Raw genomic sequence first — 26,951 nt, 5'->3', positions numbered from 1 at the left:
CAAGTACACATAGAACATTCTTCAGGACAAATCACATTTAGGGCACAAAACAAGTCAACAAAATTAAGAAGATTGGAATCCAACCAAATGTTTTTCTAATCACAGTGGAGTGAGACTAGAAATCAATAGCAATAGTAAATCTAGAAAATTCAAATATATGTAGAAATTGAACCACCGGGAGACCAAAGAAGAAATCACAAGGGAAATTAGAAAATATCTCAAGACAAATAAAATAAAAACACAGGGACGCCTGGCAGGCTCAGTCAGTAGAGTGAGTTCAAGCCCCATGTTGGGCATAGGGATTACTTTAAAAAAATTTTTTAATAGGGGCGCCTGGGTGGCTCAGTGGGTTAAGCCTCTGCCTTCGGCTCAGGTCATGATCTCAGGGTCCTAGGATCGAGCCCCGCATCGGGCTCTCTGCTCAGCAGGAAGTCTGCTTCCCCCTCTCTCTCTGCCTGCCTCTCTGCTTATCTGTGATCTCTGTCCATTAAATAAATAAATAAAATCTTTAAAAAAAAAAACAGAAGAGGATTTGTAGGGAAGTGAAAATATTCTGCCTCATATTATACTGATAGATACATGTCCTTCCACATTTGTCCAAACCCAGCGATGGTACAACACCAGCAGCGAACCTGATGCAAACTTGGACTTTCATGGCTGTGACAGATCAGTGGAGGTTTATCAGCTGGAACAAAGGCACAGCTCTGGTCCAGGATGTCACGAATGAGGAAAACTGTGCACACGTGGGTTTAATTTTACTGAATATAGAAGTGCTCTAAAAAAAAAAAATCAAATTTTAATAAAAAGAAAATGTGAAAGAAAAATAAACAAGGGGCGCCCGGGGGGCTCAGTCTGTTTGGTGTCTGCCTTCGGCTTGGGTCATGATGTCAGGGTCCTGGGATCGAGCCCCCCATTGGGCTCCCTTGCTCAGTGGGGAGCCTGCTTCTCCCTCTGCCTACGGTTCCCCCTGCTTGTGTGCTCTCTGTGTCAAATAAATAAATAAAATATTTTTATTAAAGCAATAGACATAACACACCACGTTAACAGAATAAAAGAGAAAAAACACATGCTCATCACAACTGATGTAGAAAAAACATTTGACAAAATTCAACACCCTTTCATGATACACTCAACAAACTAGAAAAAGAAGGACCATACCTCAACACAGTAAAGCCACATATGAAAACCCACCAGTACCATCATACTCAACAGTGAAAAAGAGAGCTACTTCTCTAAGATCAGGAACAGAGCAAGGACACTCCCTCTTACCACTTCTTTCAACAAAGTTCTAGAAGTCCTAGCCACCACAAATAGGCAATGAAAAGAAATAAAAGACATCCAAATAGGAAAGAAAGAAGTAAAGTTATTTCTGCTTTCAGGCGACATGATCCCTAAAGGAACTAATACATTCAGCAAAGTTGCAGGCACAGAATCAACTCAAAAATCAGTTGTGTTGGGCTCCTGGGTGGCTTAGTCGTTGAGCGTCTGTCTTTGGCTCAGGTCACGATCCTAGGGTCCTGGGATCGAGCCCCAGCAGGGAGCCTGCTTCTCCCTCTCCCAGTCCCCCTGCTCGTTTTCCCTCTCTCTCTGTCAAATACGTAATAAAATCTTAAAAAAAAAAAAAAGTTTTAAAATTTAAACAATAACAGTTAAAAAATAAAATCTTTTAAAAAATAATACATAAAGAACTGCTACAATTCAATATTAACAGCTACACCAAGACACAAATCACGCAGTTTATAAATGAGCAAGTAACAGTGCCTGAATGGCTCAGCTGGTTAAGGGTCTGTCAGGGCATGATCTCAGATTGTAAGTTCAAGCCCCATGTTGGGCTCCACACCCAGCATGACACCTACTCAAAAAAAAAAAAAAAAGAAAAAGAAAAAGAATACATAAACACTGAGTAGACCTTTATCCAAAGCAGATATGCAAACAGTCCACAGGGAAACGCAAGTCAAAACCACTGGACATCACCTCAAACCTGTTAGGACAACCACCGTCAGAAAATCAGAACACGGCAAGTGTTGGCAAGAATGTGAGAAGTCAGAGCCCTCGTGCGCTGTCGGCAGGAAGGCAGACTGGTGCAGTTCCTCAACAATGTAAAATAGAACTACCAGCAATCCCGCTTCTGGGTGTATCTCAGAAGCGTCGAAAATAGAATCCTGAAGGGCTGTTCGTGCTCCCAAGAAGTAGAAGCAAGTTACATGTCTGCCATCGGGTGATGATGAAGAAAATGTGGATACACAGAACGGACCCGAATCAGCCTTAAAGAGAAGGGACTGGTGTACACTACAACACGGATAAACCCTGAGGTCCCTCTACTACGTGAGATAAGCCAACCCTCAGACAAATACGGCATGATTCCACTTATCTGAGATGTCTAGAGTCATCACACTCATAGGAACACCCAGTGAAGAACTGGTTGCCAGGGGCCGAGGGATCTGCTGTTCGGTGGGTACAGGGTCTCAGTCATGTAAGATGAAAACGTTTTCGAGATCTGGGGTATGACAAAGTGCCTGTACTTAGCACTGTACACCGAGAAGTTGTTGAGGAAGGGCACCTGGCGGCTCAGTCGGTTGGGTGACTGCCTTTGGCTCAGGTCATGATCCCAGGGTCCTGGGATGGAGACCCGCGTCGGGCTCCCCACTCAGCTCGGAACCTGCTTCTCCCCCTTCCTCTCCCTCTGCCCCAACCCTGCTCGTTCTCTCTCTCTCAAATAAATAAAATCTTGAAAGAAAAAAATAACTAAGGGTAAAATTATGTTACATGTTTTTTTATCACAATTAGATAGAGAGAGAGAGACCCCCAGCCCAAAGACATGTGAACAAGCTCTTCCCCACCGAGGGCAGCACCCTCAGGACAGGCCATAGTAACTGGGGAAGGGTCCCTGGGGAGGGGGTTGAGGAAGGAGACCACGCGCCATCTTGACTACAGGCCTGTCCTGAGCAGAGGATCTTGGAGCTGGAGGATGGTACCCCTACACCATCCCCGGTGGAAACCCCTGACCGAGCCTGCCCGCTGAGTCTCCTGCCTCCCTGCTGCCTTCTCTCTCCACAGCAGAGGCTCCCTCAAGGCAGGAGCAGAGAAAAGCCAACAGTGTCCCCCTCTGGCTGGTCGGCTCTGGCCTCCCACAGCACTCTTCCTCACCCCCTTTCCCATCCTACAAACCACGCTGGGTGCCTGAAGACTCTGAGGGCCGGGGAGCCAGGTGGAGGGTTGGGGCTGCTCTCATGGGACCGGAAAGAGGCCTAATGGGACACACTGTGTGCCCGGAAGTAGAACAGGAGTCTGCGTGGGGGCTCCAAGGGCCCAGGGATGGTGACCCATGGCTTTCAGCCCCTCGTGGAGCCAGCAGGAGTTGCTGCTGGCCCAGGGCTAACAGCACCGCAGGGCCCCAGTCATACAGGCCCTCAGGTGAGATTCCCCCTTGCCTCAGGCCCCAGGGCAAAGACCACCAAGGAATGAGGTTCCAGGGAGCGGAAAGGCTTTAATGAGCATCACAGGGGGACTGGGGGAGGGGTACAGGCTCCAAACCCAGCCATCCTGCCTTCGCTTCAGCTGGCGGAGGGAGCAGCCCTGCTCAGCCGTTCCCAGACCCCAAGGCAGCCAGAGGAGAGTCCCCGGGAATCTTCTCCACCCACCAAAAGTGTTGAAAGGGGAGAGGTCTGCAGCTGCTGCTGCCAGGAGCAGGAAGACCTCCAGCAGCAAGCTGACCTCCAGAGGTCAGGAGAGACCTAAAATCAGGCAGAACAGCAGCCATGGGAGGGTTCGGGGCTAAGCAGGCAAGGAAACTCGTGGGATCCCCAAACACTGAAAATTCAGAGGGGGCCCCAGAGCCTGCTGGCTCCAGGAACGAAGACCCGAAGGAGTCCCCCCCCAGACCTAGATACCACGAAGACGCCGAGGGAGTCCCCCCAAGACTGAGACACCAGCAGAAGGTCTGGGGGGAGAAGCAAGGATAGGAGCCTGGGTGGGTGGAAGAGGCTGAGGGGAGCCTGGGAAGGGCACCAGGGACAGTGCCCCGGACGGAGGGGTGGTGGGAGACGTCCTCTAGCTGCTGTTCTGCTGTTCCTGTTGGCGGATGAGGTTGGCAATGGGGCTGGTGATGCCGCCTATCAAGGTCCAGTACTCGTCGAAGCTGATGCGTCCATCGTGGTTGGCGTCCAGGCTCTGGATGAGCTTGTCAGCAGCCTTTCGGTTTCCCGTGTCCTGGAGAGGAAGGGGGGGGGGGTCAGCAGGGCTGGGCAGCGGCCCCACAGAGCCCCAGGCACAGGACTCCTGTGGCTCGGACCTGAGCACCAGCTGCCCTGGGAGGAGGCAAACCCAGCCCACCCAAACCCCCGGTCGGGCCTGCGTACCCTGAGAGGACAGGGGTCTGGAAGTGTGGGGGAGACCCCGGCTTGGGGGGGTCACTCTGAAAAGACGGAAGCCACAGGGAGGAAGGGAACCACATGAGGATGAGGGCTTGGGGGGGCCGGGGGGGCAGACAGGTTGGGCGGGGGCCTCACGGTCAGCATGTGGTTGAGCTCTTTCTGAAGCATCTTCCGGAAGCTGCCCTTGCTGATCTTGTTCTTGACCAGGCTGTGTTTCGACACGTATTTGTAGAAGTTTTCCACCAGGACCACAACCGCCTTCTCCAGCTCCGTGTAACCGTCCGCCATCTCGCAGCCGCACGCCTCGGGGGGGCCTGGGCGCCATGAACAGGGCAGGTGAGGAGACCCCATAGTCCAGACCCCCTCCGAGCCCTGCCCTCATCCTCCCCCTGGGTCCCCAGGCTGGCAGGTCCTGGGCAGGAGGGATGAGGCGGGGAGAGGGGGGGCACTAGGGTGGGCCTGGACCTTGTGGTTGCTGTAATCCAGCCGCTCACCAGCCCAACCGCCCCAGCAGGTTCCCCTGGCAGGCTCCCCAGCCCTGCCCCAGCCCCAGGCCCTGGGCCTGTCAGAGCTCCCTGCAAAGAGGGTTAGGGTAAGTGCCCATCCCCGTGCCTCCCCACAGCTGCCCCGCCCAGGACCCCTGCCCTGTGAGCAGGCACAGCTAGAAACTGCTAGGATGAGCCAGAGGGGCCGGGAGACCAGAAGCCAATGTGTCCCCAGGGGCAGGACTGGCAGAGACCCAGGCCCAGGCCACAGAGCAAGGGGCCGGAACTTACGCCCTGTCCAGTGTCCTCAGCCAGGAGGCAGGACAGGCTGCCCAGGGAAGGTCGCCCCTCTCCGGGAAAGGACGATGTCCCCCCGACTAAGTCAGACCTTCTGCAGACCCCCCAGCCACGCCCTGCTGGGCCGCCCTCCCTCGCCGCCCACCCCAAAATACGTAGGAGCCAGGCCAGTCCACCCCAGCTGGAGACAGAGCTGCGGCCTTCACCCCAGGACAAAAGGCACTTACAGTCCAAGCGGATACGGCCTCTGCATAACAGGATATGAGGGGAACAGGCGGCTCTATTCTGTGAGTCGCTGCCGCCCCCAAAGTAAGCCCCAGCCCAGAGCTCCCTTCCCACCCCCAAGCCCAGGAATGAGCCACAGCCACCCGAAAGTAGACACAGCCGCTATCCTGTCCTGAGCCTCGCAGGGCCCCACTTGGAGGAGCAGTCTGCTTGGCCCAGCCTCACCCTGGCACTGGCCCCGGCCCGGCCCTGCACACCCTGCCCCGCCCCCGCTCCCAGACTCTCAGGGCCCGCACTGGCCGGGGCCACGGGCTCTTCTAGGGTCCTGTCTCCCCAGATACCAGGCATCCCTGAGGCAAGGACAGAGTTTCATAGGCACAGCCGTTTGTTTTCTGAACCAAAGGGCGTGACTCATAGACTTTAGGACCATTTTTTAAAAACCCTAGGTACATAAGCACACTGCTCTTAATCTCTGTGTCTCCCCTCGCCGGCACCGTCTGGCCCAACGGCTTGCTTGAGGTGCATGTTCTAGAAATACTCCCCCTCCTTCCAGCCCTGCTGCCAGGTATCCACAGCCCCTGACCGCCCTTCTAAAATATTCCCCTCACGTAGCTCTTTATGAACGGAGGATGTGACCGAGGGACGAGGCCCTAACAGAGGAAGGAGTGGGGGCGGGGACAGAGGAGCATCTCTGACCAGGACCCCAGCCTTCTGTCCCTGCCTCGTCCAGCTGACCACTCTGGTCTGAAGAGGAGAATGGAGCTGGAGCTACAGGAAACCACAACCTCGCCCCACGCTCTTCGCTTATTACGTGTGATTGGGGACATCTGGGGGGCTCCGCCCGCTAAGTATCTGCCTTCGGCTCAGGTCATGATCTCAGGGTCCTGGGAGCGAGTCCCCCATCAGGCTCTCTGCTCAGTGGGGAGCCAGCTTCTCCCTCTCCCTCTGCACACCCCCACCCCCCGCTTGTGTGCCCTTGCCCTCTCTAACAGATAAATAAAATATTTTTTTTTAAAACAAAAAAAGGTATGTGACTGTGAGGTCTAATGTAAGACTTTCAGGCTAACACCCTGACACTCACAAATGAGGAGGGAGAGAAGTTTTGATCCACACAGTGCTGCCCACTGCCCTTGAGTTGGGAGTGGCCAGGCCCACGGCCAGCATTCCTGGGGTCCCACAAGCTGTACCCACCACACCAAGGAGTGTGCCAAGCCTACTCCCAGCCAAGCTTTGGGAGTAGAAAGACAGCTCAGAGAACCCCAAACCCTAACCATTCCGGACTTTGCCCCCTAAGTGAGGAGCCCTGTGGGAACTAGTCAGGGAGAGGGAAGAGATGGAAATCAGGTGTAGGGGCGCTGCGCCTCTGCCCTCTCCCCCTGGCCCACCCACCCTCCTCCCCACTTTCTTAGGGTCTTGTTTCTCGGACTCCTCCTGCCCTCGATACCACGTCCCAGCCCCTACCTGGCCTCTGGCAGCCCCGCAGGCCAGACAGAGCTGAGCACTCGGGACAGTCAGCCGCTGGCCTCAACAGTCCTGGGTTTCGGTACCCAGTGGGCCACCCCCCACCTTCTAGTCAAATGGGAAGCCTCTCCATCTGGATGAGTGCTTCTCCGAAGCTTTTTCTGAAGGAAGGAGATCAGAGTGGGATAGTGGGGGCGTGGGGGGGGGGCTTACTCTCTCCTTCCCTCCCTCCCTCCCCTGGGGGCCAGGAGACAGGCTCTGCCACCCACCCACGCACAGGTACCTGCTCCTCCCACCTGCCCTCTTTAGCCACCAGCCACGCGGAATGAGGCTGGACGGTTAGGCTGTCTCATCAGGCTGTCCTAGGGTCCTAGGAAGCCTTGGCAGGAGGTAGGTCCTGGCCTAAGAGCAGGGCGGGGTTGGGGGGGGTAGACATGTACATTAGAGCCTTCCCCAAAATCAGGAACAAGAGGACCACTTGTCCTCCGAAGGACCCTCACACCCAGAGCCCCCAGCCCTCTGCCGATGTTCTTCTCGGCCAGTCCTTGTTTGATTCATCCTTGAGCAACCGAAAGGCCCCACCCTCACGCCTGCTCACCTCCGCCCAGCCTCCTGACTTCTCCCAAAGCCTGTGGGCGCTCTGACCCTTGACCCTGGGTCTGGGCCACAGCAGTCCTGCCTCCTACCCCCAAGTTCTAGGTCTCAGCCCTCCACGTGCCTCCTAGCCACCCCCAGGCCCCTGCAGTCCACCACTCACCATCCAGCCTCTTTTCCCACCACACAAGCTCTTCTTAAGTCTCGAAGGGTCTCTAGGTACTGGGAGATGTCCCTGAAGCTCCAAACCTCCCGGCCACTGTCCCTCTCTAGAGCTTGGCCCACTCTCAAGCCTGAATTTGGCCTTTCCCATGTCCCTTCCATACACCTCAAAGTTGTTCACTCATTTCTCATTTATTTCCTTCTTCATCTGTCACTCACTTATTTCCTTCTTCATTCATTCGTCCGCCCCAAGGGCCTTCAGCACAGAGGGAAGGTGTGATCCGAACGGGCTGGTGACTTGTCCCTCTATTTACAAGGCTGTTTCCCATCCAACATCCCGCTCCATGCTCCTCTGCTCACTCCTCTCCAGCTTCCGGAGGCCAGTGTCTGGCACAAGTGCCCCTGCCTCCCCGTCTCCACCCGCATGGGACCCTGCAACTGAGTCACACGGCCACACACAGAGGCCCCAATCACCAGCCATCCAGGTCTCGGAAGAAGCCTGTTCCTCTGGAGCATTTTCCAGACGACTGGGGCTGGACTACGGCATGGACACTCACGCCCTCCACCCCTGGTCTCTCCAAGGACAGAGGATAGAGGAAGGCTGAGCCACTGCCCCCCCACCCCTCCACCCCACTCATCTCCGAGCACCCCTGCCCTCACCCCCAGCTGCCCAGCGGGGCCCCAACCCTTCAGAGGGCGGACGGACCTGCCTGGGTCCTGAGGTGGAAACAAGCCACCTCAGTGCCTCCCTCCTCTCCCAGGCTCGCTGGCTCTCGCTGGGGCCTTCCTGGTGCCTCCTGGACCCCATCACCTCTCCCAGGACACAGCTCCCAGGGCCTGGTGAGGCCTGTGTCCAGGTCGGACCACCTCCCAACCCCCACCAATCCGCATTTGTCCTTTTTAGGTCGAGGGAGGGTCGGAGCCGCTGTGACAAAGCTCGGAAGCACTCTGCCTTGAGGCCCGGGCCCTGGAGAAGAGCCCCGTCAGCCCCCGGGTTGTGGAGGGGATCTCCCCACCCCATCCACGCCTCTGAAGCCCTCTCTGGCCCCCAGCCCCACCAGAAGTCTCCATTACCACACCAGCCTGTGGGAAAATTAACGATTAACCGAATCATCCAGTCAGTGCCTGGCAGGGCCCCCTCCCCAGGCTCCCTTCACTGCCCCTTCCCCTGGCCCCAAACGTTTGCCCGGCCTCTCCAGCAGCCCCAGGCCTCCCAGGACGGGCTGGGGGTGCTCACCTGCCTCCTCGGACTGCCTCCTCTCCCGCAAGGCTCTGGGGCCTGGGCTCTGGCACTGCCAAGCGGCTCTCCCCCCGCTCAGCCGGCCAGGACTCCTCCCCGCCTCGCTCCCAGAATCTGTCCCACTCCCTCCAGCCTGGCTGAGCTGGCTCAGTGGGGAGGTAGTCACTGAGCTCCCTCTTGACTTAGCCCTGGGGTTGGGCCCTTGTTAAAGGGATACACACCTTTTTTAGCACCCCCCCCACCCCACCCCAAAGGGAGCGGTGGAAGCCGGCACCCCGCACAAGCGCACCCTCCCCACCCTGCAGCGCTGGAGCGGAAAGAATCTAGTCGGTGGAGGAAGGAAGGAAAGGGCCGTCACCTGCCCAGATCACAGGGGTCACTGGGAGCCCAGTTTCAGGGTCCCCCAACAGACAAGTTCGGGCTGTTTTCCAGGCCAGTCTGGCCAGCCCCAGAAACTTCCTTGCTGTTAGGGTTTCAGGAGCAATGCCTGATTTCTGTGGCCCCAATCAGAAGCGGCCCTGGAGCCCCTGGTCTTCCGACTCCAGTTGCGACCTCCAGGAGCTGACACTCATTCCCAGGACCTGCCCTGTGCAGCAGGAGAAGGGGCCACCCCTTCCCCAGAACACACAAGGGAATTGGCCAGGAGTGACCTCAGCTCTGGGCACCTGCTCTGCGTCAGGCTCTCCACTGAAGACTTTATGTGACGTGTCCATTATCCTCCCAACAGATTTGTGAGCCACAAGCAGACCCCATTTTATAGATGAGGAAACTGAGCTCTGGGAGCATGCCCCGAGCTCCAAAGATAATGGACTGCAGAGCTGGGGGAGTTCGGGCTGCTTGGCCTGTTTCTCAGCCCTGCCTTTCTCTTGCTGCCAGTCAGCCAGGCTCCAGCACACCTGGGTTCCTAACTTCCCGGGTGAGCACTTGTGGCCCCCTCTCCTGTCAGGGGACCAGCCCCTTGGTGAAGAGAAGCCTATCCTTCAGAGACAACCTAGTCCCCAGCTTTGGGGCCTGGTAACCATCCTCAAGCCAAATCCATGGGAAAAGCAAGTCCCACTCACTCCCACTGCAACCACCACAGCCCCACGCATCCCACTGCCACCCCCCAAACCGCCTACTGTCCCAGGTGAGGGGTGGATGTCAAGACAACATCTTTCACTTTTTTTCCATTTTTTATTAATCGAATGATACAAAACAACCATCATTCTTTAAATGCCCAAGCACCCAGTTGGTCCTCTCCCTCCCCTGCTCTCTTCCCCGACCGACCCTCGCCCAAGGACAGAGGCCTCACCCAAGGAAAGAGGCCAGGGAGGAGGCTGGGCCAGAGCTGGAGGCGGGAAGGTGGAGCCCTGGACACAACTACCATTTGGGGTGGGGATTAGGAAGAGTAGGTTCCCAGAGACCCTTTTTAGCACCAAATATCCTGCCCCATTCCCAGGCCCCTTCTTCAAATCATTTCCAGTAGCCCACCTCCTCTCTGCCCTTCCCCCCAACTAAAGTACCTGGCCCTTAAACCATCCTTATCCCTCCGGCACTCACCATATCCGTCCCTGCCCCCCCCACCCCCCAGCCTCCCTCTGGCGGGGACTCCCGGGCTGGCAATGTTGGAGAGCCCTGGGAAGGGTCACCAAGGACTCGAGCCCTGCAGGGGTGAAGCAGGTGCAGACCGTGGAATCACATACTGGTGGTAGAGAGGACTTTTATTTCTAGGCCCCAACATCCCCCCCAAGAATTCCAGGGAAAGGTTCTCAGCTGCCCCGGACAGGGCTTTCCAGCTTCACACTCCTGGCTGCTTCTCCAATCAGCTCCCAGAAAGTCCCAAACTCTAGTTTAGAGTCGTTACAGCTGCCCAAGTTGGCGATTTTCTCTTCCAGCCCACCGTTGCTCTAAGGGAAGGGAAGAGACCGCAGCTCAGCAAGGCAGAACCTCCCTTTCCTGGCTTCACCCTGCCCTAGGGCGGGAAGCCAAACCGGGGCCCACCTGGCACAGGCAAGGGGAGGGGCTAAGGGTGGGAGTGCCTGGGGCCCCGGTGTGGGTGGGGTCCTGATGACCTTGGGGGGGGGGTCGGGGTGCCTGGGGCGGAGCCCCGTCAGTACCGGCATGAGGTGAGGCAGCTGCTGGGTGACCAGGTCCTGAAGTTCAGAAGGGGTCAGCGTCTCCTTCCCACCCTCCACAGAGTACTGGTGGAAGTTCTTGATGAGGGTCTCGATGGCCCTCTCCACGTCGCTGAATTCCTGCTCATCCTGAGGGCGGGGGACATCACCACCTCAGGGAAGCTCCACTCACCCCAACAACACCCTACCTCCCCAAGCCCCCCTAGGCCAGCGGGGCAGAAGGCAGCTGGAAGGCACAGGAGCTGCCCCCACTCCAGAGCCCAGCATCTAGCCCCCACCCCCTCTGGCCTCCGCCGCGAGCCCAGCAGGGCTCCCTCCCTGTCACCGGAGGCCCCCACGCAGGATGAGTCCTAGCGAGAGGAACAGACACCTCTTCCCAGGGGGGCTCATTGTGCGGACGCAGCATCGCATGTGTTGGACACCACTTAAGAGTCTGGCTCTTCTGGGCAAGATCTAGGGTAAAAGGCGGGCCCAAGGCAAGGGGCAGAAGTCAGTGGGGACGCAGACCCTCAGGGTGGAAGATGGAGCGGAGCACGAGAACAGAAAAGCCAGGCACGCACGGGCCCACCTCAGCACTGGCTGACCGACACTGTCCCATGGTGCCCGGTGTGCTTGTCCTGGCAAGAGCTGTGTCGTCCTATGGCTGGCGCCGGGGAAGCCGATGGCTCATGATCTGCCTGGAGAGGAGGGAGACGGAGGGGAGGGGAGGGCTCAGTATTTCTTCCTCAACTATTGCCTCCGGCCTCACTCAGGAGGTCAGAGCCAACTCCACGCAAGGCCCAGTCCCTGCGCAGGATCCTGGAAGGAGCTAAGGTCACAGTTCCCAGGACCACCCATTTAGAGGGAATCCTCTGGGCCTCCCCCTAGATCAAGCCTCCCACTTCTCCCACCCCTCACCTCTGCTTTGCGCGCACACAGACACACCCGGCCTGTAGGACCTGACTCCCAGCCCTTGTCCTGGCAGGCTAGGGTAGGAGAGCCGAGCACTGCCCTTTGGACAGGGTTAGGGCAGCCCTTTACGCGAAAAGCCCTGGCATCCTTACCTGCTTGGGAGCCGTTGGGACAGACGCTAGGCGTCGGTGCACCTGAGCTCAGCTCTTATACCTGGGGGCAGGGCGGGGCGCGGGGGCGGGGCCTCCTCCCCGAACCGCCCCCGCTGTTTGCGCTGTTCCCGCGGGCTGGGCGGGGAACCAGTGTGGCCCCACCCCCCACTAGCCAGAGCTCCGCCCACCCTGCGGCCAAGGGAACTCTGGGGGGCTGGGCCTGGACGGCCCCTGGCCCCAGACCCGCCGGCAGAGTAAAGGCCAGAGAAAGGGAAGGGAAGAGTGGGGGCTTGGCACCACGGCGGGCTCAAGCGCGGGAGGAAAGTCCTGAGGAATTGTAGGGCAGGGAAGTGGAGGGGCTTTGGGTCAATAACCAGGAAAGGAGGAGACTCAGAGGCTGACAGAGGCAGGGCTGGTGGTCCAGGGGGAATGAGGGACATGGGAGTCTCCAGGGGCCACTCTGCACTTTGCCAGGTCACACACATGCCCTCTTACTCTTCCCACCAGGGCCAGTCTGGGTGGTGCCACTCGTACCTGCAGTCCCCACAGCTGAGGGGGGCAAGGAGCCACAGAAGGGCGGCCTGGGAGAGGGGCCCGGATGGAGTGTTGTCCTGATCCCGATTCAGCTCCCCTCAGACAGCCCACCTGTATGAGACCCAGATGGGCTACCTGGCCCATTAGCAACCTCTCCAGACAGGTCGGGCTGCCTACTGCTCCCTCCCTCAGAACCCCAGGCCTTCCCAAACTGCCCCCCAATCCAGTGCCCAGGATGACACCCAGGAAGCCTGGAATGACACCTCCTCCCCACCCCACCCCCACCCGCCTGATGGGGAGAGGGAAAGGAGAAGAGCAGGTGAGTCAGTGTGGTCAAGGCAAGGATGGGGCAGATCCCAAAGCCTGAACTCTGAAGGCAGGAGCCTGTCTCCCAAGCCCCTCCCAGCCCCTTTCTCCTTCTAGGGCTCCCCCATACTTCTAGAAGTGTCTCCATGAGAAGGCCCCCCCCCAGAGTGTCCTATCATCCTGTGTTTCTCTGATGGTCTCAATCTGGGACCCTCTGAGGGGTCAATTTGAGGTTTCTCCCAAGAACGCTTCAAACTTGGATCCTGGGAGAAGCGTCAGTCTGGGGGACCCTCCTGAGGTCTCTCAGTGTGGGGAAGCTCCCTGTGAGTTCCCCTCAGGGATATCTTCAGCCAAATGACCCCTCAAAGAGTCCCAGCCTGGGGTCCTTCCAGGGCCTCTCAGTCTGAGGGCACTTAGATGGAAGGTCTCAATCTAGGGCCCTTTCTGATGTGTTTGGTGTGTGGAAGAGAGGTTGTCTCAGCCTAAATGTTCCTCTGGAGTCAGGGACACGAGACACCGGCAGTGACAGCTGCCGGAAGGCTTTACCCACTGGGCTGCCCTGCTTCGGCTTGCTCCGCGGGCAGGCCACGCGAAACGTCCGCCCCTCAAGCCAAGGCGGATGGGGAGAGGGGCGCCATAGCCCATGTCAGGCTTCATACCAGAACCTTGTGTCCGTTCTTCTGCCTCTCCCCTGCTATGCAGGGAGGGAGGAGGGAGGGCCTAGTGTTCCCATGTTTCCCACCCAGAGAGGATCCGTTCATCACAGAGGCTATGGAACACCAACCCAGTTCCACCTATTCTTGTCTTTGTACGCTCAGCCTCTCCGAAATGTGTCTCCTCATCTCTAACACAGGACTTACAAATAGCGCCTCCCCGGAGCGAAGTGGGGCCTAGACAGGAACAAGCCTGAGGGTGGAACCTGTGGTGGTGAGCCCAGGGTGGTGTGTGGAAGTGAGGGACCACTGAGGTCTGCTCCTGAGATCATGACCACACTGTATGTTAACTAACTAGAATTAAAATAAAAATGTGGAAAAAAATAGTAGTACCTTCAAGGGCTGTGAGAATTAACTAACTTAACACAGGGAAGTGTTCAGTTCTGTGCCTGGAGGACAGCAAGCCCAGCACAGCTCCAGGCTCTCATCAACACCCAAGGATCAAAGCCCAGGAATAAGAACAGTGGGACTGAGACCATGCCCCAGAAGGCCCCAGAAGGACAGGACTCACCACACCCACCCCAGAGATTGTCCCCTTGTTCCATAGGCTCGTTCATCCACCGTTTCGTTACTGAGCACTACCCCATGCAAGACCTGGTGTGAGCCGCTGCAGAATTCAGAGACAACTAACATTCTTGGTCCTTCAAGAGCGCATAACTTTTCTTTAAGATTTTATTTATTTATTTGAGAGAGAGCACAAGCAGGGAAGCAGTGGAGGGAGAGAGAAGCAGACTCCCTGCTGAGCAGGGAGCCTCATGGGGGGCTCGATCCCAGGACCCTGAGATCATGACCTGAGCCGAAGGCAGCTGCTTCACCAACTGAGCCACCCAGGAGCCCCAAAAGGTCATAACTTTTGGACCCACTCTTTGGTCAGGGCAGAACTTTCCCACTGTCTACTCCCAAGAGCAGAAAGAGGAGAGGGTATTTCAAGGAAGAGGCTTTTTGCGGGGAGGGGATTCTGCCCTGCCGGCCCTGCCAAGCACTATTCTGCTCAGGAGCTTTACTTCTTGTGAGTCTCCAGGGCCCTCTCCCTCCGGATCTCCTTGGCCAGCTCCCCTATCAGTCTCCAGTACTCGTGGAACTTGAGCTCAGAGTCCTGATTCACATCCAAGCTCTTCATCTTCTCATCTAAGGAGCCCACGTCCTGAGGAGACACAACAGAAGGGCTGGGGTTAGAAGTGAGGGTTCTCGGGCAGGGAGAGAGAAAAGAGCTGCTGACCTCCGTTCTCATCACACAGGAGCTGCCCCACTGTGGCCCAGGGACAGCAGGGCCATGGTGTCAGGTCTTCACAGCCTCTCCACACCTGTCGGGCTCCTAGGGTGGCGGCCCCCGAAGGAAGTAGGGGACCTGGCTTGTAGTGTTGGCCACCATGTAAATAGTCCCACCACGGCTGATTGTGAAGCACACACGGGCGTCCCCGAATGCAGAGCTGGGAAGAGATGCCCACAGGTGAGGTGGACCCAGCACACCATCGCACCTGCCATTTGCTCAACGGCACCCAGCGAGCCCTGGGGCAGGGATCCACTCTGGCCATCCTCAGAGCCTTCTCAGAACTTCCTCCTTCCCAGAAAGCTAGAGAAGTTCACAGCCCTAAGTTGCGCATCTGCATAAGCCCAACGTCAACTCGTTTTTGTTTCCGGTTTGGTTATTAACCTGTTTGATCAGAGGAATGGCAAAGACGTGGAGTATCTGGTTTTGTCCTTGACGAAGTCTGTCAGGACAGGCCTGTGAAATCAAAGGATACTGTATACTGGACCCCGGATCAAAGGATCTGTTACTAGATAAACAATCACAACCAAGACACAGTCTGTGGAACAACAGATCGGTGTCACACTGGAGAAAGTGCCGCAGGCAGAGCCCAAAGCTCAGTATTTCGATCAACATTTGCTCGAAGGCAGAGAAGACCGCCAGATCCACAGAAGGCACAAAACTAAAGCTAATTCAGAGAAAAGCTAAGCAAGACCTTTGTAAAAGCCACAATCGCTTTTTTTCTTTAAAGATTTTATTTATTTATTTGGCAGAGAGAGAGAGATCACAAGTAGGCAGAGAGGTGGGCACAGAGACTGGGGGAAGGAGGCTCCCCACTGAGCAGAGAGCCCGACCCCAGGATCATGACTTGAGAAAGCAGGGGCTTCACCGACTGAGCCCCCCAGGCACTCCCCCAATCATGCTTAACTGCAAAACACTGTAAGAATTGTCCATGGAAGGCAAAGATGCCCAGTTTAACATTATATTGGGAGGAGGGGAAACATACAATTAATCAAGAGAAAGAAAGAAAAGGCATTAAGTATGAGGAAAGAAGAGCCAAACTCACCTCTTACTATATCAGCAAGTATGTAATTGCAGAGCTTGGAAAAACCAAGAGCATAATGACTACCATCGTGGCAACTGTGAGCACTGAGCAGTGCTGACTATTCCAAGGCCTGTTCTACACACAGGACAGGCCTTACTCCATTTAACTCCACACTGTGCTGGAATGACGGGGATCTTGTCCACTTTGGTCGCCACTGGAAGCCCAGGGCCGGGGAGAATGTCTGGCACATAGAAGATGCCAGTTGGCCACTGTAACCCAAAGCCTAGCACAGTGTCAGCACAGGGCACAGTAGGTGCTCAATAAATACTTACTAAATGCAAAGCCAGTCCAACAAGGGAGATGTTATTACGTGTCTATTTCACAGATAAGAAATTCAGGCTCAGAAAGAGTAAATGACCAGGGATAATAAGCTAGAATCTGCATTTGTACCTAGATTTTCTGACTCAAAGCTTATGCTCTTATCCACTCCTCTGTATTTCTTCCCCCAAAAAACTATTAGAAATGATAAAGTGGGGGCGCCTGGGTGGCTCATTGGGTTAAAGCCTCTGCCTTTGGCTCAGGTCATGATCCCAGGATTCTGGGATCGAGCCCCATGTCGGGCTCTCTGCTCTGCAGGGAGCTGCTTCCTCCCTTCTCTCTCTCTGCCTGCCTCTCTGCCTACTTGTGATCTCTCTCTCTCTGTCAAATAAGTAAAATCTTAAAAAAAAAAAAAAAAAAGAAATGATAAAGCATCTGATTACAATATTAACACACAAACCCAGTGCTTTTTAGGGGTATGAATATTAACCAGTCAGAAAGTATAAGAAAGATCCCGTTTAAAACAGGGGTGCCGGGACGCCTGGGTGGCTCAGTTGGTTGAGCAGCTGCCTTCGGCTCAGGTCATAATCCCAGTGTCCTGGGATTGAGTCCCGCATCAGGCTCCTTGCTCTGCAGGGAGCCTGCTTCTCCCTCTGACTATGCCTGCCACTCTGTCTGCCTGTGCTTGCTCTCTCTCTCTGACAAATAAATAAATAAAATCTTTTAAAAAATAAATAATTAATTAATTAAAATTAAAATTAAGCAGCTGCCTGGGTAGCTCAGTGGGTTAAAGCCTCTGTCTTCAGCTCAGGTCATGATCCCGGCATCCTGGGATCGAGTCCCACATCAGGCTCCTTGCTTGGTGGGGAGCCTGCTTCTCCCTCTGCCTCTGCCTGCCACTCTGTCTGCCTGTGTTTGCTCTCGCTTCTCTCTCTATGACAAATAAATAAATAAATAAATCTTAAAAAAAAAATCGTTTTAAAACAGGGGTGCCAAAAAAATTAAAAAATTAAAAATAAAACAGGGGCACCTGGGTGGCTCAGTCGTTAAGCGTCTGCCTTCGGCTCAGGTCACGATCCCGGGATCCCATGTCAGGTCCTGGGATGGAGACCCATGTTGGGCTCCCTGCTCAGCAGGAAGCCTACTTCTCCCTCTCCTACACCCCTGCTTGTGTTCCCTCTCTCGCTGTGTCTGTCTCTGTCAAATAAATTAGCAAAATCTTAAAAAAAGAAAAAGAAAAAAGAAAATAGTAACAAATGGGGGCGCTTGGGTGGCTCAGCAGGTGAAGCGTCCACCTTCAGCTCAGGTCGTGATCTCATGGTCCTGGGATCAAGCCCCACATCAGGCTCTCTTCGCAGCAGGAGGCCTGCTTCTCCCTCTCTCACTCCTCCTGTTTGTGTTCCCTCTCTCGCTCTCTGTCTCTCTCTGTCAAATTAATAAATAAAATCTTAAAAAAGAAAAGAAAAAAAAGAAACCTATTAAGCTTTTGTGAAGAAAAATGAACTGAAGACCATAAGAGAAAACATGATTAGAAAAATGTACCCTTTTTTTTGAAAGACTCAGTAGTGTCAAGATGTCAGTTTTCCCTGAAATGTAATTTTATATGATCCTGTTAAATACCTACAGGATTTTCTTTTTCTTTTTTTTTTTTTTTTTTAAGATTTTTTATTTATTTGACAGAGAGATCACAAGCAGGCAGAGAGGCAGACAGAGAGAGAGGAGGAAGCAGGCTCCCTGCTGAGCAGAGAGCCCGATGCAGGGCTCGATCCCAGGACCCTGAGATCATGACCTGAGCCGAAGGCAGTGGCTTAACCCACTGAGCCACCCAGGCGCCCCTACCTACAGGATTTTCTTGAGACTTATTTTATTTTGGGGCGCCTGGGTGGCTCAGTGGGTTAAGCCTCTGCCCTTGGCTCAGGTCATGATCTCAGGGTTTTGGGGTCGAGCCCTGCACCTTCTCATCAAGCCCCACATCACATCTCCCTGCTTCCCCCTCTCTCTCTCTGCCTGCCTCTCTGCCTACTTGTGATCTCTGTCTGTCAAATAAATAAATAAGATCGTAAAAAAATATATACTATTTTATTAATAAAAAAAATTTTTATTTTGCTTTTTTTAAAGTAATGTCTACATCCAACATGGGGCTCAAACTCACAACCCTGAGTTCAAGAGTCACACATTCTCCTGACCGAGCCACCCCAGGCCCATGGTTCCATTTTTAAAAAGCTATTTGTAGAACAGTAGGTAAGATGCATTTATTTGTTTACTCACTCAGCAATTCTTATTCTTTTATATTTAAACCTTTTATATTTTTCAAATTCACACGCTTTTTTTTTTTTTTTTTCAATTTCACTCACTGTGTATCTGCTCTCAGCACTGGAGATAAAATGGTGAGTGAGTCCTTTCCTTCACTCTTGGTAACATGCAAGTGTGTACAGGAGTCAAGCTGTGATGGGTGTGTTGCAAAAGAAAATAAAGGAGGTAAAGGAATAGAGGGCAAGGGCGGTGATCTTTGCATTCTAAGGTGAAGGAAGGCAAAGCTGAGGACTTGTCATCTGAGCAGAAATCAGAGTTCAGAGAGGAAGATGACTAGCCAGCGCCTCAGGAGTGAGCATTTTGGACCAGGAGGGCAAATCAGTGTAAGTAACTTTGCTGCATTTGAGTTTTGCTATAAAGGGGAGCAGAGATAGAAGACAGCTGGAGGGAGTTACAGACCCAAGAGAGAGGGCTGGGTTCTTCTCTTTTTTTTAAGATGGGGGCAGTACAGTGTATTGGGAAACCGATCAGAACAATCCCGTGGAGAAGGAAAACTGATGATGCAAGACAGAGGAGGAGGAACTCTAAGAGTCCAGGTTTTAGTGGGTGAGAAAGATCGGAGTCGCAGCAGAGGAAGGACTGTCTGCCTGGGGGGAGACTGATGCCTCAGGGGACAGGCAGGCGGCTCAACACAGCTCTTCATAGGCTCCGGGAGACAGTACATAGGAGTTTCCTGATTGCTCTTATTTTCTCTGAGAAAATTTCTTAGAGAGAGGGACAATGTGGACAGAGGGATTAGAGTTGGAGAGGAAAAGTTGTGAAATGATCATCTGAAAGAGCTGGCGAATGGTGACGGCTGTGCCAAGGGCCCCCTTGCAGTCTGTTACAGAATTAAAGAGAGACAAGTCAACACTGTGTATCAATTATACTCAATCAAATAAATAATAATAACAAAAATAATAAAGTGGGACAAGTCAACATGGCAGCACCTTTTCCTGCAGCCAGACTCCGCTACACAAAGTGCAGGGGCAGAACGGTCCACAGAGAGATTGAGGAGGTTGTTTATTTTTTTGAGAATGGACATTTTTGCCTTATTTTGGATCTGAGAGAGAATGGTAGCTCTAACCCTCCAGTTAATGGCGGTGAAAGACTGGACTTAACCTGGGTTGGGATTCTGTCAACCGGCGCAGGGAGAAAGGATCAAGGGAGCCGAGGGACTGACCGTAGAACGCAGCTGAGCGGGAAGAGAACGCAGGGCATGAGGGGGTGACAGGGTCGGGAGCCTGATGGTCCCCGCAGAGCCGAGGAAACAGAGTGGAGGAACAGAACTGGAATGGCAGGAGGTGGTACTCAGGGACAAGGAGGCTTGAAACAGATTCTGGAAGTGGTACATTATTTTGGTAATGTCAGGATCTGTAGCAAGAACAGAGCAGTGGGTGCTCAGAACCTGGACAGAATCCTTGGAAGCTAGGGGTTGAGAAAGTTGAAAGGCTCCGGTGTGCAATGAATTCTGTGTGCCGACGGAGGACCCCAACAAAAGCCATGATGAAAAACAGTAAAGCAGGGGCGCCTGGGTGGCTCAGTGGCTTAAGCCGCTGCCTTCGGCTCGGGTCATGATCTCAGGGTCCTGGGATGGAGTCCCGCATCGGGCTCTCTGCTCAGCAGGGAGCCTGCTTTCTCCTCTCTCTCTCTCTGCCTGCCTCTCTGCCTACTTGTGATCTCTCTATGTCAATTAAATAAATAAAATCTTTAAAAAAAAAAAAAAGAAAAACAGTAAAGCAGGAGCTAAACCCACAAGGAAGGCAAGAAGGGGGCAGGTTCCAAGGAGCTGTGTGTCGCAGGAAGAAGAAGAAACAAAGATCTGGAAGCAGTGACAAAAAGCTAAGAGGTCACTTCCTGCACTTCCAGGCCCGGAGGGACTCGGATTTGAAGATAAAATCAGTCACCATGTGGCAAAGCTACAGGGACTATTGACCCTAGAGTCTCAAGTCTCTGGAGAGAAAAGGAAGGGAAAAGTCTCATAAGGCTAGGGATGCAGCAGATTTTGCAGATGATAGACTGTTTCCAAGACATGTTTGTGGTTTTTTTTTTTTTTTTTTTTTTTAAGAAATCCATATCCAGGGACACCTGGGTGGGGGGGCGCTCAGTCTATTAAGTGACTGCAGCTAGGGTCATGACCCCAGGGTTCTGGGATTGAGCCCTGCATCAGGCTCCCTGCTCAGCAGAGAGCCTGCTTCTCCCTCTCCCTCTGTCTGCTGCTCCCCTGCTTGTGCTTTTTCTCTCTCTGTGTCAAATAAATAAATAAAATCTTTTTTAAAAATCCGTATCCACACACTTTCACATGCCTGCAAATTCTCAGAAAGGGTATAAAAGAGCCTGTTGACAGCCTACTGTAATTAGGCAACTCGGAGATGAACTCCATGCTCCTACTCAGCCCTACTCAGCCCAGCGGGTAAGAGAAAAGGGGTGACCTGATTGGGCACATTACTGAGGGGATTCCCAGAGGGGGTGAGAAGTAGTCAAAGATTCCTTCTTACAGTCCCCTACCCCCACCCCGAGGATCTATCACTCCATGAACTGGGCTATGTTTCCATCTGTGACAAACCCCTTCCTACAGCTGGGCCTCAGTTTCTATACATGTGAAGTGAGGAATTTGGACAGTGTTTTCTCTTGGCCTCCTTCTAGCACTGATGGTCTACAGCCCTTCTGGAACGCACCTCTGGCTCCCCTCCCGTTCTGGGGAGATGAGACCAGAGAGGCACACCCCGGCTTCCAGCAGCACTGAGGGGAGCACAAAGCCCAGTAAGGCACTTGCACACTCACCAGCGCAGTGTCCCCAAGCTACACATGTACACAGCCACCCACACCCTTCTCCGCCACACACCTGGAGTCACATTATGTGCCCAGAAACATCACCTCCCAGCCACGGTGTCCCGCAGCCACTGTCTTCCAAAATCTGAGGCCGAGAGACCCCCTACCTACCTTGAGCAAGTGAGGCAACTGCTGAGTGGCCAGTTCCCTAAACTCATTGATGCTGAGACTGCCCTTCCGGCCCTCCTGCCCCGCGAAGGTGAAGAAGGTGGTGACCACCGTCTCAATGGCCGCTTCCAGCTCCGTCAGTGGCTCTGCCGCCATCAGGACTCTGTAGAGCAGGGGAGGAGAGAAAGGGAGAGATAGAACAGACCTGACGGCCCCTGCCCTGGCATTGCCCCCTCCCGCCCCAGCTGGAAGCAGCGCAGTGGGGAAGGAGTCAGGGGACAGGGATGGGGCCTGAGGCAAGGGACCAGCGTGGGTGGGGGCAGGGGTGTCTGCTTCCAGAAAGCCCATCCTCTCTGGGTCTGAGCCTGGTGGTCCCCTCCAAGCGCCGGTGTCTCAGGAACCCCTTGATGGTGGCGATCCTATGGGCCGGAGACCTCTCTGAGAGGAGGCACTTTGGAGCGGCCCCTCTGCGGCCTCCAGTCCCCAGGGCCCTTTCCTGGGAGCTCACCCGGCCCCCACGGGGTCACGAGGCGGCCGGGCTCCACCGCCTGTCTGCGCGGGGCCCACGCGCTCCGGGGCCGCTGCTCCCCGCGGGGCAGCGCGGGGTCAGGCCGGCGGCCGGCCGCGGTCAGGGTCAGGCCGCGGAGACCCCGCCCCGCGGGGGCAGCGGGCACAGCGCCCAGCCGCCTGCTCCGGCCCCCGCCCGCCGCTGCCCTCCGCGGGGACGCCGCCGCCCGAGCCCCCGGACGAGCCCGCTGCGCAGACGCCCGCGAGGGCCCCGGGGCGGGCAGGCGCCCGGGCCCAGGGTGGGGGCGCCGGACTCACCGAGGCAGGGGAGGCGGGCGGCGGGCGCAGGGGCCGCGGGGCCGCGCGAGCACAGCCCCCGCCCAGCGCGGAGGCGTCCGGCCAGCGCCGGGATGCGGAGCGACGAGACCGCCCAGGCCCGCCTCCCGCCGCCTCCCGCCCCCCAGCCTCTGGGCGGGGTGCCGGGTCCCCCGGGCGGCCCCCGCGCGCCCCTCTGCAGGGGAGGGGGAGGCGGGAAGGCGCGGGCGTCCTAGAGGCCCGAGAGGGGGACCCTGCGGCCCAAGACCCCCAAAGGGCTCCCACACACCGAGGGGAACCCCGCTGAGGACGAAGAGCCCCTGGACGGAAGTCTCTCCGCGGGGGCCGGACTAAAACCCCTCCGTGAGACTCCCAGGATCTAAGGGTTCCCTGAGCGGTCCCCTCACTGAGACCCGGTGGGACCCTCCCGTTCCTGCCGGCGCTTCGGTGGGGCGAGGGGAGGCCGTGCCGTGTCCTCCCAGGACCTTTTTCTCACCCCCCTCCTTCCTCCTGGGCCCTGCCTCCTGGGGCCCAGCAGGCAGGGGGAGGCAACTGAGGCTGCACAAGAGGACACAGGCCAGCCTGTTCTAGCCCAGGAGACAGAGGGCGCCTCTGTCCACTCCTGGCCCCGTGTCTGTGAAGGGGTGGAGCCGGTGGGGGGGGGGTAACGGGGGCAGGACCTCAGACAGGTCTCCCCACACAGCTCCCTTAGCCACACTTGCAGACTCTTCTGTCTGTCCAGAACCCGCTCCCACCTCAGGTCCAGGCTGACAGTGAGTATCCTGCGTCATCCGGGCTAGGTCTCTGCTGTGGCCAGCTTGGGGGAAAGGGGACTTCAGCGGGCCTCCGAAAGCCTGGGGACAATCGCACTGTGCTGGCCTGAGGGGCTGGGAGGAGTTCAAGTGACAGCAGCTGAGGATTTGGGGGAGACAAGGTGTGGACAGTAGTGCAGGGAAGCCAACGAAGGTCGGACCTCTCGGAGGCAGGTCCATGCTATTCCTCCGAGAATGAAGAAGCCAGTGGGGAGCCCAGCCACCAAGCTCCCAGGACATGAGGCCCACCTACCACAGAGCCCTCAGAATGGCCTCCCAAGGCTCCCTCCATCTCCCAGGTGCTGGGGAAGGGAGCCAGCTCCCACCTTGCTTCCAGTTGGGTAAGAATAAGAAAGCAAAGGGAACTATTGCTTCTGTCCCCACCCCCACCGCCCAGCCTTGCCAAGTGCTCAGGTCCCCAGGAAGTCTGGGGGTGGCAGAGCATGGGCCCTGTGAGATGAAGAGGGGGGGCATTAGGGTACTACACCCACTCCCAACACTCCTTTCACATGGCCTTCCCTTCTTCTCCTCCTTTCTTGGCCCAGACTTCCAGACTCCTCTCTCCTTCAAGTCTCCCCCTGTGTTTTCCTGTCCGCCCCTCCCTGCCAAAATCCTCTCCTAGCCCCTACAGAAAATCCCAGGCTGCTCAAGGGCTCCAGGCAAGCCCTAAGTGCTTGGGGCCAGTAACTGAGCCACCAACAGCCCTCCCCCACAAGCACCCTTATCCCCTCCATCAGTCCAGGCTTGGATTCCATCTCCCCCATGTCTCTGTGACAACTCCTTCTCTTGTCCAGAGTTCAGGTGACACTCACAAGGTTCCCATTGTAAAGGGGGAATGTCATCCGATCAGGGCCCATTGTTCAGCCCCCCAGGCCTGGGGAAGGACAAGGACACCTGATCTGAGACACCGGAGCTGCCCCCTGAGGCTGCGGAGGGGATGACCATCCTGAGGCCAAAAGAAAGAGGCCCACTGGCTTGGCTTGGCAGTCCCCTGCCTCAGTACCCGCCCCGCATTTTCCTCTCTTCTCTCCAGCCCCTTCAGAGGACATCCTCAGCCTGTTCTCTCCCCCAGCGTATATCAGACCGGTTTTCCCACTGCCATTGTCCTCACATCATCCAGGCTGGGCCTAGACAGGGGAGAGGGCCGCGGGAGGGACAAGGCCCCAGAGGTCTCCCCTCCCCCTCGCTGGGAGCCCTGGCTCTGAGGAAGGGCTTGGTCATTCCTCTCTCCCTTCTTACCATCACCGGATGGAAGGCCTGACACCGCAGAGAAGTGAGAGGTACCCTCCCCAGGGAAGCTGAAGTGACCTGTTCAGAGAGCAGAGTGAAGGACCCAAGGAAGCCCGGTCTGGCCTGCTGACAGGAAGCCCAGAGGCAGGCCTCTCCCCCTCCCCATAAAGTCTGGGGCTGGGCCCTCTGGCTGCCACTCTCTCCATCGGACTCCTTGCTGGAGGGAGACCTTAGAGGAGAACACAGCCCACTGCCCCCAGCCACAGAACTCAGCTGTGCTAGGAGGGCAAGGCAGGGTAAAAATAGAGCACGGCAGTGTCCTGTGACCGTCCCTGCCTGCCTGCCCCACCCTCCTTAGTGTCCACCCAGGCAGCAGGGAGCCTCTGCAGAGTCCACTGCCGGCCCCTCGCGCCAGCCTGCTCCAGCTGCTCTACCTCCAGGGCCCCAGTCCCTGACTCCCTCTGCTGGGATGTGGAATGAGGCACACAGAGAACAAGCTGAGATTTAGGCCTCCTTGGGTTCCCACATCATAAGGTCCCAGGGAGCGATAACTGCAGTGTGGCTCTGATCTCAGGGCGGTTTCAGGGAAGGGACCAAGACCAGCTCTGAGGGCTCCGCTCACCCCAACCCCAGATGCCCTAAGCTGGGTCCCCAACTTGCTTCCCTGCTGGGGACGGGGTAGGTGAGCTGCGAGATGGGCTCTGAGCTGGAGACAGCGATGGAGACGCTCATCAATGTGTTCCACGCGCACTCGGGCAAGGAGGGAGACAAGTACAAGCTGAGCAAGAAGGAGCTGAAAGAGCTGCTGCAGACGGAGCTCTCGGGCTTCCTGGATGTGAGCGCGCTGTGGGGGGCAGGGTGGGACGGGTGGGACGGGTGGGATGGACGCGGGGGGGGGGGGGGGGGGGGCAGGGTGGACGGGCAAGGGCTGGAGGAACACCCGGGGCCCTCCCCAGCCCAGCTCTCTCCCGTCTTCCTCTTCTCCCAGACTTCTCGCCTGGGTTTTTCGGACTCCCCACTTCTCCTGGTTCAAGACAAAATACCCTAATTTGTTAATCACGTATGAAGTGCTAGAACCCATGCAGATGCATCATTAAAGAGGCCTCACGGTCTAGAAGGGGAAGACTGACCCATGAAAGAGGCCGCAGTCTCTGACCGGAAGCTCCCCGTGAAGCCTGGGGCCAGCCACTTAGGAACTACTCAGAGCTGTAACAATTGCCAGAAAGAACTTTGGGACAATACTAACGGGGCTGAAGGGGGCTTTTCCAAGAAGCGGGCACTTGAGCCATGGGTGTCCATGGGAATATTATTAGGATAAATGTAGACATTTTAGGAGGTGTCTGCATGAACAAACGCCTGGCAGAAAGGACGGGGAGCACGCTCAGTAGTTTTGACCAGAGCGAAGGATGTAGCAAAGCAGGTTGCAAATGCTGACAGGGGCCCTGTGGTGAAGAAGCCAGGAGAAAGCGTGCCAGCTTGGAGGTTCTATCCGGCCTGGGCTCCAGTTCTGACCCTCCCACCTTCCAGCTGTATGACTTGGGCGCATTATTCAACCACCAGCTGTTAATTTGGGAATAATGAACCCTACCTCATACTATTTGTGTCAGAATTAACAATTTTATAAGACAACCCCTGTAAAGCTTCTCTAGGCCCTCAAAATATGGTAACAGATGCTGGTAGTGCTCTGCTTTGTTAAGGGGTTTATTCTATAGGTAACAGGAGGCTGCAAATATTAGTTTTAAGGACAACAGTCCCATAATTACATGTAGTTCTGCCTCTTGCTCTTCCCAATCAGCCACCGCATCCCCCCCCCCCCCCCGCCCCTGATTCAGGACTATGCGTCTCCCTTTTCATCTCCTCCCTCTCAGGCCCAGAAAGATGCAGATGCGGTGGACAAGGTGATGAAAGAGCTAGACGAGAATGGAGACGGGGAGGTGGACTTCCAGGAGTACGTGGTGCTGGTGGCTGCCCTCACAGTGGCCTGCAACAACTTTTTCTGGGAGAACAGCTGAGCAGACAGCCCCAGTGAGCAGCGCCCTTCCCCTTCCCTGATTCCCCCGCACCCCACTTTTTCCTCCCTGCACTCCTACCCTTGCCCACCCTCCATCAAGGGTGCAAGAGTAGAGGGCCAAGCCTGCCGCTCAACTTTCATTAAAGGCTCTTCTCTAGTCAGCTGCTGTGTGTCTCCTTTGGGGTCTGGGAGTGAGTGAGAAAGTCAAGGTTCCTCAACCCTAATTAACCTTATCTGGGTAGCGATCTTATTCGGAGAGGTCAAGGGGACATTACATCTTTCTAGTTGAATCCTCAAAGGCCCAGGAAGGTAGGTGTTCAAAGTTCCAGCTGGAAAGAAAGAATTTCCCTTCGGTCTGCCAAGAATATTTACTGAGGACTTACCATGTGCTAGAGACATTGTGTAGGAACTGGGGCTGCAGCAGGGCACAGAACAAACACGACTTACTCTCACGTGGGTCAAGTCCAGTAAGAATGCCAGACCATTAAATACACACAGAGAGAAGCTAGGAAGCAAACGAAAGGATCGTGATGTACCTATATGCAGAAGGGCTGAAGATGTGTTCACTCACTCATCCCTCACACATCGGGGTGTGTTTATTGTGTACCCAGGCGTAAGAAAAATCCCGTGTAGGTCTGCGTCAAAACGCACATGGCCGGCAGACGGGGAGTGCATGGAAGGGAGA

The 26,951-nt window shown here is 55.6% G+C and overlaps 4 protein-coding genes across 10 annotated transcripts; 1 reads left to right on the top strand and 3 right to left on the bottom strand.

The window, feature by feature from the left end:
* Positions 1 to 3,467: 3,467 nt before the first annotated feature.
* S100A16 (S100 calcium binding protein A16) lies at positions 3,468 to 9,072 on the bottom strand. 3 transcript variants are annotated; one of them, XM_004780383.3, is made up of 3 exons: positions 8,835 to 9,072; positions 4,509 to 4,687; positions 3,468 to 4,209 (listed from the first exon to the last, which is right to left on the bottom strand). In XM_004780383.3, exons 2-3 carry the CDS (start codon positions 4,659 to 4,661, stop codon positions 4,051 to 4,053), a joined length of 312 nt encoding a protein of 103 aa, XP_004780440.1. In that variant the 5' UTR covers positions 4,662 to 4,687; positions 8,835 to 9,072; the 3' UTR covers positions 3,468 to 4,050. The 3 variants fall into 3 exon arrangements, with proteins under 3 accessions (XP_004780440.1, XP_004780441.1, XP_004780442.1); XM_004780384.3 differs by lacking the exon at positions 8,835 to 9,072 and adding an exon at positions 5,383 to 5,583; XM_004780385.3 differs by lacking the exon at positions 8,835 to 9,072 and adding an exon at positions 5,150 to 5,361.
* Positions 9,073 to 10,516: 1,444 nt separating this feature from the next.
* On the bottom strand, positions 10,517 to 21,530 carry S100A14 (S100 calcium binding protein A14). 2 transcript variants are annotated; one of them, XM_045086928.1, is made up of 4 exons: positions 21,395 to 21,530; positions 11,520 to 11,628; positions 10,934 to 11,080; positions 10,517 to 10,723 (listed from the first exon to the last, which is right to left on the bottom strand). In XM_045086928.1, exons 2-4 carry the CDS (start codon positions 11,547 to 11,549, stop codon positions 10,586 to 10,588), a joined length of 315 nt encoding a protein of 104 aa, XP_044942863.1. In that variant the 5' UTR covers positions 11,550 to 11,628; positions 21,395 to 21,530; the 3' UTR covers positions 10,517 to 10,585. The 2 variants fall into 2 exon arrangements, with proteins under 2 accessions (XP_044942863.1, XP_044942862.1); XM_045086927.1 differs by lacking the exon at positions 21,395 to 21,530 and adding an exon at positions 11,995 to 12,106.
* Positions 14,183 to 22,351, bottom strand: S100A13 (S100 calcium binding protein A13). 2 transcript variants are annotated; one of them, XM_045086929.1, is made up of 3 exons: positions 22,217 to 22,351; positions 21,395 to 21,554; positions 14,183 to 14,691 (listed from the first exon to the last, which is right to left on the bottom strand). In XM_045086929.1, exons 2-3 carry the CDS (start codon positions 21,545 to 21,547, stop codon positions 14,548 to 14,550), a joined length of 297 nt encoding a protein of 98 aa, XP_044942864.1. In that variant the 5' UTR covers positions 21,548 to 21,554; positions 22,217 to 22,351; the 3' UTR covers positions 14,183 to 14,547. The 2 variants fall into 2 exon arrangements, with proteins under 2 accessions (XP_044942864.1, XP_004780439.1); XM_004780382.3 differs by lacking the exon at positions 22,217 to 22,351 and adding an exon at positions 21,900 to 22,076.
* A 46-nt stretch (positions 22,352 to 22,397) lies between these two features.
* Positions 22,398 to 26,427, top strand: S100A1 (S100 calcium binding protein A1). Of its 3 annotated transcripts, none has more exons than XM_013049882.2 (3): positions 22,398 to 22,986; positions 24,926 to 25,090; positions 26,124 to 26,427. In XM_013049882.2, the coding sequence occupies exons 2-3, from the start codon at positions 24,950 to 24,952 to the stop codon at positions 26,265 to 26,267; spliced, it is 285 nt and encodes a 94-aa protein (XP_012905336.1). In that variant the 5' UTR covers positions 22,398 to 22,986; positions 24,926 to 24,949; the 3' UTR covers positions 26,268 to 26,427. The 3 variants fall into 3 exon arrangements, with proteins under 3 accessions (XP_012905336.1, XP_004780436.1, XP_044942865.1); XM_004780379.2 differs by having other exon boundaries at positions 22,413 to 22,986; positions 24,938 to 25,090; XM_045086930.1 differs by lacking the exon at positions 22,398 to 22,986 and adding an exon at positions 23,220 to 23,366 and having other exon boundaries at positions 24,938 to 25,090.
* Positions 26,428 to 26,951: the final 524 nt, after the last annotated feature.

The sequence above is a fragment of the Mustela putorius genome, unplaced genomic scaffold, assembly GCF_011764305.1.
Source record: "Mustela putorius furo isolate JIRA1106 unplaced genomic scaffold, ASM1176430v1.1 tig00000997_pilon_pilon_pilon, whole genome shotgun sequence".
NCBI lineage: Eukaryota > Metazoa > Chordata > Mammalia > Carnivora > Mustelidae > Mustela > Mustela putorius.
Note: the sequence above shows the minus strand (reverse complement) of the source record. Positions and strands in the feature narration are given on the sequence as shown.

What these genes read in the sequence shown, in the direction of transcription:
- S100A16 (XM_004780383.3), bottom strand. Translation starts at nt 4,661, where the DNA reads ATGGCGGACGGTTACACGGAGCTGGAGAAGGCGGTTGTGGTCCTGGTG. An exon ending in AGCTCAACCACATGCTGACC is followed by an intron (nt 4,210 to 4,508) that starts GTGAGGCCCCCG and finishes CTTCCTCTCCAG; the next exon opens with GACACGGGAAACCGAAAGGC.
- S100A13 (XM_045086929.1), bottom strand. Translation starts at nt 21,547, where the DNA reads ATGGCGGCAGAGCCACTGACGGAGCTGGAAGCGGCCATTGAGACGGTG. An exon ending in AGTTGCCTCACTTGCTCAAG is followed by an intron (nt 14,692 to 21,394) that starts GTAGGTAGGGGG and finishes GTGTCTCCTCAG; the next exon opens with GACGTGGGCTCCTTAGATGA.
- S100A14 (XM_045086928.1), bottom strand. Translation starts at nt 11,549, where the DNA reads ATGGGACAGTGTCGGTCAGCCAGTGCTGAG. An exon ending in GTCGGTCAGCCAGTGCTGAG is followed by an intron (nt 11,081 to 11,519) that starts GTGGGCCCGTGC and finishes CCCCGCCCTCAG; the next exon opens with GATGAGCAGGAATTCAGCGA. An exon ending in AGCTGCCTCACCTCATGCCG is followed by an intron (nt 10,724 to 10,933) that starts GTACTGACGGGG and finishes CCCTTCCCTTAG; the next exon opens with AGCAACGGTGGGCTGGAAGA.
- S100A1 (XM_013049882.2), top strand. Translation starts at nt 24,950, where the DNA reads ATGGGCTCTGAGCTGGAGACAGCGATGGAGACGCTCATCAATGTGTTC. An exon ending in AGCTCTCGGGCTTCCTGGAT is followed by an intron (nt 25,091 to 26,123) that starts GTGAGCGCGCTG and finishes CCTCCCTCTCAG; the next exon opens with GCCCAGAAAGATGCAGATGC.